General features: G+C 49.9%; 1 protein-coding gene across 1 annotated transcript; it reads right to left on the bottom strand.

Moving 5' to 3' along the window:
* Window positions 1-323: 323 nt before the first annotated feature.
* Window positions 324-15394, bottom strand: LOC126108397 (sodium/potassium/calcium exchanger 1-like). The gene is made up of 3 exons (XM_049913607.1): window positions 15374-15394; window positions 6290-7386; window positions 324-387 (listed from the first exon to the last, which is right to left on the bottom strand). Exons 1-3 carry the CDS (start codon window positions 15392-15394, stop codon window positions 324-326), a joined length of 1182 nt encoding a protein of 393 aa, XP_049769564.1.
* Between the last annotated feature and the right edge of the window lie 258 nt (window positions 15395-15652).

Genomic DNA, 15652 nt, shown 5'->3' with positions numbered 1-15652 from the left:
TGTGGGTGTTTAGTTCATTCCTCTGCACCTCTGTTCATCATATGCTGTCTGAACACACTCCATTATGGAATACGTTTCTCCAGTGGCTGCTTTTTCACCAGCCCAGTTGAGAGACTGCAGAAGACGCTGGACTGCTAGTCATACTGGTATGATGTCCTCCTCAGTGGATAGGCATGCCATTTCTCTTTCACACCTGGTGACTCATCCTATTCCATCTTATTTGATGACTCCCTTGCCTGCCAGTATGGGGATAGCCATTCTTCCCTGTTACCTCCTGGAGTTCGCTTTTGACTTCAGGTTATGTCCCACGTTCCTGATGCTTGTTAACCCTTCGTCATCTTGGCTTCATGTAGCTGCCCATGTTCATCGTGGACTTCATTTTCTTCACTTTTATAAGCAGGGAAAAATGCATAAATAGTATGGACTAATCTACTGTCAGGGTACAAAATTCATTGCAATATTACACTCTACACGAATTGTACTGACTGGCAGTATGTCCACCAGTTGATAACTCAAACATTTTACCAATATTATGCATCATCACTTGTTTTTTCGAGAAACCTAGTGGCCATCCTGTTTAATATTTGTGACGAAAGTCTGTAACGTGTTTTGTTTTCATCTCTGATTTAAACATAACATTTGCATGTACCTCAAATCCTTTAAAAATACGTATCAGGTATACATTTGAATTGTCAATGTTGCAAGGGCCAGGAGGTATTGTCACAATTTCCCCATTCCCTAGATGCAATTTATTATTAATTCTGTGGTGATAGTTATGCTTTTGTGTGTTTGCAGTCCAGTCAATGCTGTACATCACTACCCCCTGCTCCTCTATTGCAGGAAATTAGTTTGCTTTCAATTTAGACCAATTATGATTAGAGTGAACGTCATTACATCGTAGCTTCAAATGATGTGGAGACTTGCATACTGCCTGTTTTTATGCAATTTTGAGGAAAAATATCAGGCAGAAATATCCTCAGGTATGAACTGAAGTCATGGTAGTGTCGAACATTGCAAAACAGCTGATTCCTATTGGTGAAGTGACAACACAATTCTTCAGGTGGCCTTAAATCACCAAGAGCTCCATACCCCCGGCAACATCTAAATTGACAGTTCCACGTTTCTTGGATTTCCACACTGTCTCAAGCAATGTGTCCTACACTGATTTTAAATTTTCTGATGAGATTAGGCTGATCTACGAGTATGTTTGTAATCCTTCTCTCCAGTACCATTGCTGTGGGCCTTTTTAAAATATCCAACCCAAGCCATTTCCTGTATTTTAAATATAGGCCTTAACCGATAGCGATGGCCTCCATAGTCATTATGCTTTTTAGCTGTTTGTATTTGCTTTTCGCTTTTTCGGGCGTTCTTTACTGCTTGGAATATGATAGCAGCTCTCCTAGCTTATGTAACCAGGGCTGACAGCCCAGCAAATGGAGTTATCAGGAACAAAATTATTCCACCAGATGTCTTTGGTATTGGTAGGAATTTGGGCGTTTTAACACATCGTTTCCTTCCTACTTTTTGCCGCTATCACCATTGATTTGATGCAATTTCTTAAACACCCCATAGGTTCTTCTTCTTTAGTGTGCAGTGAGATGCATTCATTATTGCTTGAAGTTTAGTCCAGTACCCAATTTAAGTTCGAGGAAACATTGCCTTATCAACCACATATGCAGAAATAGGTTGTCCTACATCAATATCCATCCCTTGACATACCTGTGCAGCCTTATCAACGAATATTTAGTCTGCAATATAATTACATTTATTTGTGGTGCAGGCAATGTTGTGCTTTTTGCATACATTGTCCAGAACCTTAAAGCCCTTATCACCATAAGCCAGGCGCTATTTGAATTTTTTTCCAGCTCCACAGAAATTGTATCCAGAGATACAAAGTTCAAATGGCAGATACTTGAGAATACCACTTTCAACTCTGTTGATGTGTTTCCTAGCACTCATGTCACACTACTGCATGGTTTGAGGTTTGCTTTTCATATTACATAGCAAATTTCGAGTGTTCACCCAGCTGTTGAGCTTTGATGAGAAACTAAGACATTTCATAAATGCCCTGTTCACTCGACATTTTATGACCTGCTCTATGAGGAACATATTGGGTTCAAAGATTTTCTGTAATTCGTTTCTGACACCAATAGGTTTGTTCTTAATTGTATGGTTAATAATGTGATTATACTTGCAATGATTTCTGGCCATTTGCACTTATGTTGAAGATTAAATTGCTTCCACATTAGTTTTTTGATTGTCCAGTTCAACCATTTGGCAGTACTAGTTTCCAAATGGGAGAATGTTGAATTGTGATTTATCCCACATCATTCTAATTCTGCTCTGAAATGCCTCTCGTAAAATTCACTTCTGTGGTATGCCTCAAGGTTATTGGGCAGTCAATATACTCCTGTCTGCAACAATTGTTCAGAAACCTCTGAAACCACCTTCCCAGTCTTCGCCTTCGAAGGTAAGCCCATGCGAAATTGGAATGTGTGTCTGTGACCATTAGAATGTACTTGAAACCATTATTAGTTGGTAAGTAGTCTTGCATATTTAAGAGGTCAGCCTGCCATACATAATCCATTCCTCGTATTATCAGAAATATTCCACTATTACTCGACGATGCATATTTTTCGAAGCTCAGATAAGCTCGATTCTCTGCACCGGCTGAAACTGTAAGCAGTCGTAATTGATTTACGATTTCATTTAGTTATCATAATATATATTCTCTGGAGATAGATTGTTCAGTCTTCTATACTGAACTTCGACTATTTTACCCGCACTATGTGGAGCTGCTACAGCTGGTTTAGTTGGTTATGGTGGTAACTAGTTTATTTACATTGAAATGCAGGGGTTTTATAAACTTACTTATAGCTGGGTGTATAAACTAACTTGAATAAGATCATAATTCAGTGCTCACATCTGTTAATGTTGAATCATAAATTTCCACTTCCATCAATGCAGAGAATGCATCATGGAGTTGAGCTATGGTAGTTTCCAATGGGTGGAGAGTTTGGCAAACTGTCGACAGCAGATCACTGCACAGTGTGTCATAGAATTGGAGGCTATGTGATTGCCTTCTTTGCCAACACATTAGCTCATCCTGTACTGCATTTCATTAAAATGTTAAAAATCAGCTCCTTCGTAGCCATCTGCTCCTGTAGGTCTGTGCTCCCTCGGTTGTTAAACATTTTAACTGTACCAACTGAATGCCCTACAGAAATAGTAACATCGGGAGGAACAAACTTTCCTGTGGAACAAGGTTGAACTCTGCTCTGACACATTGCATGGTCAATGTCATTCATCTAAGGAGAAGTATACTTTGTCATCACTAAATTGATAGTTTTCAAGTACTACCACCCTATTTGATATTACACTGACACTGGCGTGCTTGCACTCACTGATATTCAAACAGTTGGTTTGATTCAACAACATTATGTTGACACCAGACGTCTGCTGCTGTAACGACTTCACGTTTCCTGCAAGGAAAGCACATAGTGTTAGTTAGCTTATTTGCTCATTTTCTCTGTTCATCAGCATGAGCATTAATACTTGAACTGGCTCAGAACAGGGACTTTTGATGCATAACTTGACATCATTATCCTTTGATGTTTGTTACAAGTGAGCGATTTATTTATCAGTTGCTGTTAGTATATTTTCGCATCATCTACTATTATTGTAGTTATAATTGTGATGATGATCTTCAAATCCCGTATTTTGTGCACATTTGTGTACTTATCAGGCAGATTTATGCACTTTATTAACTTTATTAACTGTGTAGTGCATAGAGCCACTGTCTGCTTTGCATCACTCACTTGTTTTGTGTCACTTGCAGTACTTAGATCGCAAAATCCAATGATAGCTCTCATAGTAGTAGCAGTAGCACATCAGAGTACTGTGAGCTGGTGCATGTTTTCATAAGAAGCGAGTTACTTTAAATTTTGTCAGTGTTCCTTACCTTATATATATATATATATATATATATATATATATATATATATATATATATATATATATATATATATATATATATATATATGTGTGTGTGTGTTTACCATGCCAACTCTACTATGGACAGATATATTAATTGCTGTGAACCAAGTTTGTGATACTTCGCTCACTGCTCCAGGCAGTGTTTTCCACCGATTGGTCCATTGCTGCGGTCACCTTGGGTACTGCCCACACTGAGATTGACCTCTCACTTGTTTGTGAGTGGGAAGTCATTCCAGTGTGTGGGCAGCAGTGAATGAATTTCCATGTTGCCAATCAGAGAGCCTGCTCAGTTCATCTGATGAAAAGATTTGGGTGCTGTCTATGGCTGATGAAATCTACAACCCAGATGAAGTCACTTGCCATGTTTCAGAGGAAGCTTCTCAGCATGCTAGATTGGGCATTTGCAGTAGTATTACTGTTAATTGGAAACTCTGATGTTAGGTGTGTAGTGGAGCCGTTTAGAGATATGGCTGCATAGGACCAGAAGGAATCCATTGTGCTTTCTGTGTGCATAGTGATAGGGGGGAGGAATGGGTGCATCCGGATGCCATGAGAAGTGTGGCATAGTCAGCTGTAGGTGGTGGCTCACGTTGGTGCTGACAATATGTGGATTGGAAGAGATTATATCTATTTTCAGGCAACTACCTGAAATAGTACTGCTCAGTCTCGTTTGCGAGATGAAGGTGGAGCCACCATTTGTAGCATCATGGGCACAACTGAAAGTGGTTCTTTGGTACAGAGCGAAGTGAAGGTCTGAATCAGAGTCCCAGACACATCTGCAACTGTGTAGGTTGCAGATTCCTCGACTAGCGCTAAAAGGTGGTAGTTCACGATTTCTGCTAAATTGGTCAGGAATCCATTACACAAAAGAAGCACTTACACACGAGTGTGGGGGATGTGTAGGGCAGACTGGGCTTTTTTAGGTGAGATGGTCTCGAATGAGTGCAGAAAGGGCGTCAGTTTCAAATATTGCAGGAAGACAACCGAAAAAGGGTAGATAAAACCACAGTAAGTACTGTAGTTGTAAATTGTCGTAGCTGCATTAGAAAAGAACCAGGGCTCAGTGCTAAAAGAAAGCACTGAACCTCAAATCGTTATAGGTATGGAAACAAGTTAAGCTGAAAATGTTTCAAAAGACATAACCATGTTCATAATGGATCTGTGTTGTATTGGTCATGCTCTCTCCCTCCCACTCCTGCTCTCTCCCTCCCACTCCTGCTCTCTCCCTCCCACTCCTGTTCTCTCCCTCCCACTCCTGCTCTCTCCCTCCCACTCCTGCTCTCTCCCTCCCACTCCTGCTCTCTCCCTCCCACTCCTGCTCTCTCCCTCCCACTCCTGCTCTCTCCCTCCCACTCCTGCTCTCTCCCTCCCACTCCTGCTCTCTCCCTCCCACTCCTGCTCTCTCCCTCCCACTCCTGCTCTCTCCCTCCCACTCCTGCTCTCTCCCTCCCACTCCTGCTCTCTCCCTCCCACTCCTGCTCTCTCCCTCCCACTCCTGCTCTCTCCCTCCCACTCCTGCTCTCTCCCTCCCGCTCCTGCTCTCTCCCTCCCGCTCCTGCTCTCTCCCTCCCGCTCCTGCTCTCTCCCTCCCGCTCCTGCTCTCTCCCTCCCGCTCCTGCTCTCTCCCTCCCGCTCCTGCTCTCTCCCTCCCGCTCCTGCTCTCTCCCTCCCGCTCCTGCTCTCTCCCTCCCGCTCCTGCTCTCTCCCTCCCGCTCCTGCTCTCTCCCTCCCGCTCCTGCTCTCTCCCTCCCGCTCCTGCTCTCTCCCTCCCGCTCCTGCTCTCTCCCTCCCGCTCCTGCTCTCTCCCTCCCGCTCCTGCTCTCTCCCTCCCGCTCCTGCTCTCTCCCTCCCGCTCCTGCTCTCTCCCTCCCGCTCCTGCTCTCTCCCTCCCGCTCCTGCTCTCTCCCTCCCGCTCCTGCTCTCTCCCTCCCGCTCCTGCTCTCTCCCTCCCGCTCCTGCTCTCTCCCTCCCGCTCCTGCTCTCTCCCTCCCGCTCCTGCTCTCTCCCTCCCGCTCCTGCTCTCTCCCTCCCGCTCCTGCTCTCTCCCTCCCGCTCCTGCTCTCTCCCTCCCGCTCCTGCTCTCTCCCTCCCGCTCCTGCTCTCTCCCTCCCGCTCCTGCTCTCTCCCTCCCGCTCCTGCTCTCTCCCTCCCGCTCCTGCTCTCTCCCTCCCGCTCCTGCTCTCTCCCTCCCGCTCCTGCTCTCTCCCTCCCGCTCCTGCTCTCTCCCTCCCGCTCCTGCTCTCTCCCTCCCGCTCCTGCTCTCTCCCTCCCGCTCCTGCTCTCTCCCTCATACTCCTGCTCTCTCCCTCCCTCAAACTCCTGCTCTCTCCCTCCCTCAAACTCCTGCTCCCTCTCTCCCTCAAACTCCTGCTCCCTCTCTCCCTCAAACTCCTGCTCCCTCTCTCCCTCAAACTCCTGCTCCCTCTCTCCCTCAAACTCCTGCTCCCTCTCTCCCTCAAACTCCTGCTCCCTCTCTCCCTCAAACTCCTGCTCCCTCTCTCCCTCAAACTCCTGCTCCCTCTCTCCCTCAAACTCCTGCTCCCTCTCTCCCTCAAACTCCTGCTCCCTCTCTCCCTCAAACTCCTGCTCCCTCTCTCCCTCAAACTCCTGCTCCCTCTCTCCCTCAAACTCCTGCTCCCTCTCTCCCTCAAACTCCTGCTCCCTCTCTCCCTCAAACTCCTGCTCCCTCTCTCCCTCAAACTCCTGCTCCCTCTCTCCCTCAAACTCCTGCTCCCTCTCTCCCTCAAACTCCTGCTCCCTCTCTCCCTCAAACTCCTGCTCCCTCTCTCCCTCAAACTCCTGCTCCCTCTCTCCCTCAAACTCCTGCTCCCTCTCTCCCTCAAACTCCTGCTCCCTCTCTCCCTCAAACTCCTGCTCCCTCTCTCCCTCAAACTCCTGCTCCCTCTCTCCCTCAAACTCCTGCTCCCTCTCTCCCTCAAACTCCTGCTCCCTCTCTCCCTCAAACTCCTGCTCCCTCTCTCCCTCAAACTCCTGCTCCCTCTCTCCCTCAAACTCCTGCTCCCTCTCTCCCTCAAACTCCTGCTCCCTCTCTCCCTCAAACTCCTGCTCCCTCTCTCCCTCAAACTCCTGCTCCCTCTCTCCCTCAAACTCCTGCTCCCTCTCTCCCTCAAACTCCTGCTCCCTCTCTCCCTCAAACTCCTGCTCCCTCTCTCCCTCAAACTCCTGCTCCCTCTCTCCCTCAAACTCCTGCTCCCTCTCTCCCTCAAACTCCTGCTCCCTCTCTCCCTCAAACTCCTGCTCCCTCTCTCCCTCAAACTCCTGCTCCCTCTCTCCCTCAAACTCCTGCTCCCTCTCTCCCTCAAACTCCTGCTCCCTCTCTCCCTCAAACTCCTGCCCCCTCTCTCCCTCAAACTCCTGCCCCCTCTCTCCCTCAAACACCTGCCCCCTCCCTCCCTCAAACTCCTGCTCCCTCCCTCCCTCAAACTCCTGCCCCCTCCCTCCCTCCCCCTCCTGCCCCCTCCCTCCCTCCCCCTCCTGCCCCCTCCCTCCCTCCCCCTCCTGCCCCCCTCTCCCTCCTGCGCTCTCCCCCTCCCCCTCCTTCGCTCTCCCCCCCCTCCCCCTCCTGAGCTCTCCCCCCCTCCCCCTCCTGCGCTCTCCCCCCCTCCCCCTCCTGCGCTCTCCCTCCCCCTCCTGCGCTCTCCCTCCCCCTCCCCCTCCTGCGCTCTCCCTCCCCCTCCCCCTCCTGCGCTCTCCCTCCCCCTCCCCCTCCTGCGCTCTCCCTCCCCCTCCCCCTCCTGCGCTCTCCCTCCCCCTCCCCCTCCTGCGCTCTCCCTCCCCCTCCCCCTCCTGCGCTCTCCCTCGCCCTCCCCCTCCTGCGCTCTCCCTCGCCCTCCCCCTCCTGCGCTCTCCCTCGCCCTCCCCCTCCTGCGCTCTCCCTCCCCCTCCCCCTCCTGCGCTCTCCCTCGCCCTCCCCCTCCTGCGCTCTCCCTCGCCCTCCCCCTCCTGCGCTCTCCCTCGCCCTCCCCCTCCTGCGCTCTCCCTCCCCCTCCCCCTCCTGCGCTCTCCCTCCCCCTCCCCCTCCTGCGCTCCCCCTCCCCCTCCACCTCCACCCCCCCTCCTGCGCTCTCATCCCTCCCCCTCCCGCTCTCCCCCCTCCCCCCCTCCCCCTCCCACCTCCCCCTCCCGCTCTCCCCCTCCCCCCTCCCCCTCCCGCTCTCCCCCTCCCCCCTCCCCCTCCCGCTCTCCCCCTCCCCCCTCCCGCTCTCCCCCTCCCCCCTCCCGCTCCCCCCTCCACCCTCCCGCTCCCCCTCCCGCTCCCCCTCCCGCTCCCTCTCCCCCCTCCCCCTCCCCCTCTCCCGCTCTCCCCCTCCCGCTCTCCCCCTCTCCCGCTCTCCCCCTCCCGCTCTCCCCCTCTCCCCCTCCCCCTCCCGCTCTCTCCCTCCCCCCTCCCCCTCTCCCCCTCCCCCTCCCCCCCTCCCGCTCGCTCCCTCCCCCCTTCCCCCTCCCGCTCTTTCCCTCCCCCCTTCCCCCTCCCGCTCTCTCCCTCCCCCATTCCCCCTCCCGCTCTCTCCCTCCCCCCTTCCCCCTCCCACTCTCTCCCTCCCCCTCCCCCCTCCCGCTCTATCCCTCCCCTCCCCCTCCCCCTCTCTCCCTCCCCCTCTCTCCCTCCCCCTCGCGCTCTCTCCCTCCCCCTCGCGCTCTCTCCCTCCCCCTCGCGCTCTCTCCCTCCCCCTCCCCCTCGCGCTCTCTCCCTCCCCCTCGCGCTCTCTCCCTCCCTCTTATTCTCTCCCTCCCCCTGCCCCTCTCCTGCCCCCTCCCCCCCTCATTAACCGAAAGGAGGAAGGCGTGAAATTAAATGGTATATGGCTGCCGGTGTTAAAGACGACGTGAACCACTCATTCACTACTGGGTGATGGCAACGGCGATCGACGGTGATGGACAGCGGCCAATTGCACTGTCCTTTTCAAAACGCGTGACGTCACGCCGCGGCGCGGGAGTGCACGGACACGATATTTAGCGGCAGTCAGTAGCGAGTCAGTGGGTGTATTGGACCTTCCATCTAGCTACGGTCCCCCTTGAAGATGTCTCCCGCAGTCGGAGATGAAACGTTTGGAATCACCACAGAATTCATCAACTGACCACAGCATAAAAGCCCAGATAATTATAATGGCCATGATATTTCCAGCCGTGAAAGTCTACATTTTAGATTTTTACTAGGTTGAGATTCCTATACTGCCAGAAAGATCTATACAGGTTTATAAATCCATAACCATTCAAGGGATTCATAAGATTTACAGCTCCTCCCGAGATGGCCGATGACCCTATAGACCCCATGGACGATGACTGTCCGCCTACTGATAGCGGCGGCAGTGCTCGCTCGACGCCAGGCCCTAAGCGGCCTTCGAGGTGACCCCTTCTCTCATCTTCCTTTTCTTACGATGGCACTTATTCACTGGAATATTCGCAGCATTCGCTCCAACCGAGAGGACTTGAAGTTGCTGCTCCGCTTGCATCGTCCGCTCGTCGTAGCCCTCCAGGAAACGAAGCTACGCCCATGCGATCACATTGCCTTGGCACACTACACCTCTGTGCGTTTTGACCTACCCCCTGTGGTAGGTATCCCAGCTCATGGAGGGGTTATGTTGCTGGTCCGGGATGATATTTACTACGATCCCATCACGTTGCACACCGGCCTGCAGGCAGTTGCCATCCGCATTACTCTCCCCACCTTTACGTTTTCCTTTGTACCGTTTACACTCCATCGTCATCTGCCGTTACCAGGGCAGACATGATGCAACTTATTGCTCAGCTACCTGCACCATTTTTGTTAACTGGAGACTTCAATGCCCACCATCCCCTTTGGGGTTCTCCAGCCTCCTGCCCGAGGGGCTCCTTGTTAGCAGACCTTTTCAACCAGCTCAATCTTGTCTGCCTCAATACTGGCGCCCCTACTTTTCTTTCGGACACATTTCATACCTATTCCCATTTAGACCTCTCTATATGTACTCCCCAACTTGCACGCCGGTTTGAGTGGTATGCACTTGCTGATACATATTCGAGCGACCACTTCCCGTGTGTTATCCATCTCCTGCAGCATACTCCCTCTCCGTGCTCCTCTAGTTGGACCATCTCCAAGGCAGACTGGGGGCTCTTTTCTTCCAGGGCGACCTTTCAGGATCAAACCTTCACAAGCTGCGATCGTCAGGTCGCACACCTCACGGAAGTCATTCTCGCTGCTGCTGAATATTCCATCCCTCATTCTTCTCCACGTCGCGTACCGGTCCCCTGGTGGACCGCAGCATGTAGAGACGCTTTACGTGCTCGTCGACGTGCTTTACGCACCTTTAAGCGCCACCCTACAGTGGCGAATTGTATTAATTATAAACGATTACGTGCTCAGTGTCGTCGTATTATTAAAGAAAGCAAGAAAGCCAGCTGGGCTGCTTTCACAAGCACCTTCAACAGTTTTACTCCTTCTTCTGTTGTCTGGGGTAGCCTGCGCCGGCTATCTGGCACTAAGGTCTACTCCCCAGTTTCTGGCTTGAAGGTCGCGAATGAAGTCCTTGTGTCTCCTGAGGCTGTCTCCAATGCCTTCGGCCGCTTTTTCGCCGAGGTTTCGAGCTCCGCTCATTACCACCCTGCCTTCCTCCCCCGCAAACAGGCAGAGGAGGCTAGGCCACCTGACTTTTGCTCCTAGAATTGTGAAAGTTATAATGCCCCATTCACCATGCGGGAACTCGAAACCGCACTTGGCCGATCACGGTCCTCCGCTCCAGGGCCTGATTCTATTCATATTCAGATGCTGAAGAACCTTTCTCCTGCGGGTAAAGGTTTTCTTCTTCGTACATACAATCGCATCTGGATTGAGGGACATGTTCCCGCATGCTGGCGCGAGTCTATTGTTGTCCCGATTCCTAAGCCGGGGAAGGACAAGCACTTGCCTTCCAGTTATCGACCTATCTCACTTACCAGCTGTGTCTGTAAAGTGATGGAGCGAATGGTTAACTCTCGATTGGTTTGGCTGCTTGAGTCTCGACGCCTACTTACCAATGTCCAATGTGGATTTCGTAGGCGCCGCTCTGCTGTTGACCATCTGGTTACCTTGTCGACCTTCATTATGAATAACTTCTTGCGGAAGCACCCGACCGCGGCTGTGTTCTTTGATTTGGAGAAGGCTTACGACACCTGTTGGAGGGCGGGCATTCTCCGCACCATGCATACATGGGGCCTTCGCGGTCGCCTCCCTCTTTTTATTCGTTCCTTTTTAATGGATCGACAGTTCAGGGTACGTGTGGGTTCTGTCCTGTCCGACACCTTTCGCCAGGAGAATGGGGTGCCACAGGGCTCAGTTTTGAGCGTCGCTCTGTTCGCCATCGCGATCAATCCAATAATGGATTGCCTCCCAGCTGATGTATCAGGCTCCCTTTTTGTGGACGATTTTACCATCTATTGCAGCGCGCAGCGTACACGTGTCCTGGAGCGCTGTCTTCAGCGTTCTCTTGACCGTCTTTACTCCTGGAGTGTCGCCAATGGCTTCCGTTTTTCTGCCGAGAAGATGGTCTGTATTAACTTCTGGCGCTACAAAGAGTTTCTCCCACCGTCCTTACGACTTGGTCCCGTTGCTCTCCCAATCGTGGAGACAACCAAATTTTTAGGCCTTACCTTTGACAGGAAACTTAGCTGGTCTCCACATGTGTCATATTTGGCCGCCCGTTGTACCCGTTCTTTAAATGTCCTCCGTGTTCTCAGTGGTATGTCGTGGGGAGCGGATCGAACCGTCCTACTTCGTCTATATCGGTCGATCGTCCGCTCCAAGCTGGATTATGGGAGCTTCATATACTCCTCTGCACGGCCATCCATCTTACGCCGCCTCAACTCCATACAACATCGGGGTTTACGACTTGCGATCGGAGCATTTTATACCAGTCCCGTAGAGTGTCTTCATGCTGACGCTGGCGAATTGCCACTCACTTACCGGCGCGATATACTGCTTTGTCGGTATGCCTGTCGGCTACTGTCAATGCCCGACCATCCGTCTTATCGTTCCTTTTTTGACGACTCTCTTGACCTTCAATACGGGTTGTATGTCTCTGCCCTGCTACCCCCTGGAGTTCGCTTTCGTCGCCTCCTTCAACACCTTCATTTTTCACTCCCTGCAACCTTTCGAGTGGGCGAGAGCCGCACGCCACCTTGGCTCCAGGCTCAGGTCCGCGTTCACCTTGACCCCAGCTCGCTCCCAAAAGAGGTCACCCCCGGTTCGGTCTACCACTCCCGTTTTTTGGAACTTCGTTCGAAGTTCATCAACATGACTTTCATTTATACAGATGGCTCTAAGACCAATGACGGGGTTGGGTGTTCCTTTATTGTCGGGGCACAAAGTTTCAAATACCGGCTCCATGACCATTGTTCGGTCTTCACAGCTGAGCTCTTTGCCCTCTACCAGGCTGTTCTTTACATCTGCCGCCACCGACATTCTGCTTATGTCATCTGCTCAGATTCCCTGAGCGCCATCCAGAGCCTCAGTGATCCGTACCCGGTTCACCCTTTCGTACACCGGATCCAACGCTGTCTTCAGCGGCTGGTGGACGTCGGTCCGCCGGTTAGCTTTATGTGGGTTCCTGGCCATGTCGGTATCCCTGGGAACGAAGCTGCAGATGCCGCGGCCAAGGCTGCGGTCCTCCAGCCTCGGACAGCTTCTTGTTGTGTCCCTTCGTCTGATTTTAGCAGGGTCATTTGTCGGCGCGTTGTGTCGCTGTGGCATGCCGATTGGGCTGCACTTACCGACAACAAGCTTCGGGCCTTAAAACCTCTTCCCGTGGCTTGGACGTCCTCCTCACGCCCTTCTCGGCGGGAGGAGGTCGTTTTAGCCCGGTTAAGAATTGGACACTGCCGGTTCAGCCATCGCCATCTGCTGACGGCTGCGCCGGCGCCGTTCTGCCCATGTGAGCACTTGCTGACGGTTAGACACATTTTAATGTCCTGTCCAGATCTTAACCAACTGCGCCTCGATCTTAACCTGCCTAATACTTTCGATGCCATTTTAGCGGATGACCCACGAGCAGCTGCTCGTGTTCTTTGTTTTATCAATTTGACAAACCTCGCTAAGGACATTTGATGATGTTGTTTTTTAATCCTATGCCTGTAAGTCTGTCTTTTATTGTGTTTTCCCTTTTAGTTGTTGTTGTCAACTTGTGACTCGCGGTGCATTCTTAGAGTAGTCAGGGCGCTAATGACCATTGAAGTTGTGCGCCCTAAACCCACAAAAAAAAAAAAAAAAAAATTACAGCTTCTAGGGGAATGATACCATCTTTTAACATGGAAAAATGTGCTTCCAACCAGTGAAAAGTTTTCACCCTAGAAAGGGCGTTTCTAACTGGGAAATAATTGAATTCTTTTTTGTCTTGTCCAGGTATACACCCTCGTTAAGGTTTCAGCTTTGCATATGAAATGAAGTGGATATTGAGAAGAAACGCCATGCACTGGTGGTACAGTTGTTTTATCAGAACAGTAGCTCTACATTGCATTGAAAGAAATGGGTGTGAAGTGGCTCTGTGTGAATAAATGTGTTGAAGAATATTATCCAGAAATTTGAATAAGAAAGTGAATTGAGTGGTTCAGCAAATTCCAATATCCGTAGGTGAAGTGGCTTTTAGCTATAGTAGACTGTGCAGCAGATGCCTCTAGAGTTGCAGAGGATATCCACCCCCCCCTCTCTCTCTCTCTCTCTCTCTCTCTCTCTCTCTCTCTCTCTCTCTCTCTCTCTCTCTCTCCACCTCCGCCTCTAGCACCACCACCCCACCACCTGGTAAACAGTTCAAAAGATTTTGTGGCACATTTTACACTAGTATCTCTGTGCACTGCTAAAGAAGCCCCAAGATAGGCTTCAAGTGACTTTGACCTTCATTTTTGTCATGCGGGGAAATGAGTAACTTTTGGATGGACAAAGCATATTTTGCTTTGCATGGGGCTGTGAATGCACAGAACTGTCACATATGGGTTTGTCCTCCCAAATCTTGTGCTGGAACATCCACTGCACTCAGTGTATATGAATGTGAATGTGGTGTGGTTTCACAAGCCCCTTCATTCTCAGTCAGCGTTTCTTGGAGACAATGACACATCATGGACCCCTTAGGTGTACAGTGACATCTGAACTTGATAAGGACCTTGTTATCCAACGTGATTCCTGCATTTCAAGAACACAACGGTGTCTGCACCATTATTTTAATGTGAGATGGTGTGGCATGATATGTCAGTTGTCGAGTGAACAGTTGGTTTCATGAAACCTTCAGTATGACCTTCATTATATCTTGACAGTTTCAAGATATGTGGCCTTAGAGATCCCCCAACTTAAATTCATGACATGTGGATGTTGGGATATCTGAAAGATTTATCATGGATGTATCCAGAAACTCCTGATCAGAAGGCTATTATATGATGACAATCAATCTGCTTACAATGGATATTCTATAGGCAACTGTTAACCATGTCATGTCATGGATACAGCATGTTGCAGAGTTGGTAGACCATTTTGAACACGTAACAGCTGATAATATCCTCATAAACGCACCAGAGCCACCATTATCATTGCTCTGGTCGTTTTTCCTATTTTCCTGCACTGATAACTCATTCTGGCTGCTTATAGCAACATATTTTCACCTAGTGGTAGAAAGTGAAAAATTACTTTTGAGCATACTCCGTGAGGACACTAGTTAATGAACATGCTACAATGTTTTTGCATCCTGCAAATTATAGAGCCCATATTGCAGCACCCTGAACACTGTCAGTTTAATTAGTACCACTTATAACGCCTCGGAACAACTTCTGCTTACGAAGGCAGTGTGCTGTTAAGACAAATTTACCCTCAGTAAATTCATAATAAAGTTAGTATGACGTCTGGCAGAGATACACACTCGTTCTATGATTGCTACTCAACAGGGGTTTTTAATTAACAGCTTGTGTTTACTGTTGTTACAGTGTAATAACTATGGTGACTTCTGTCAGTGTCTTTCACATTACGCAGTATGTGCCACGTCTCGCTAACCATTCAAACCACCCTAAATGGACGTACTATTCTCCATGAGTTCTGTCGGCAGCTCGTGGTCTAGTAGCTAGTGTTACTCCCTCTGGATGATGGGATTTCGGGTTTGATTACTGACCGGGGTGCGGATTTTCTCTTCCCAGTGGCTGGGTGTTTGTGTTCTAATCATTTCATCATCATCATCATTTCTGTCAGTGGCTACATTGGACTGTTTAAAAAATAACTGCATAAAAATTCGGACTTTGTACAGCTGCTGATGACTGTGCAGTTGAGCGCCCCACAAACAAAACATCATCATCATCAATTAGTTCTGAGAGTAAGTGAACTATACTTCAATGTATATTTTGGTATGAAGTTTGGGATAACAGTGATACTCACAAAGATTGCATAGTGATACATATTCAGTAGAGGGCCTGGTCGGTGGTGGTGATAACAGAGTAGATAGTCGTATCACCATGATTCTTGCTTTTATGGTAGGGGAAATTCTTTGAAATGGAGAAATACACAACCCAAGCAATGTTTGTACAAGACAACAGTACATTGCTTTGCAGATTCCTGCCCTGTGACTTAGTGGTTATGTGTTGGTTAGGAATCGAGAGACTGAAGAAGAAATCAGGTGTGCTATTGCCCTCAAGGTATTTTAGATGAGGTTCAGCG

The sequence above is a fragment of the Schistocerca cancellata genome, chromosome 11 (assembly GCF_023864275.1).
Source record: "Schistocerca cancellata isolate TAMUIC-IGC-003103 chromosome 11, iqSchCanc2.1, whole genome shotgun sequence".
NCBI classification, from domain to species: domain Eukaryota; kingdom Metazoa; phylum Arthropoda; class Insecta; order Orthoptera; family Acrididae; genus Schistocerca; species Schistocerca cancellata.
This window is presented reverse-complemented; position numbering and strand designations above follow the sequence as displayed.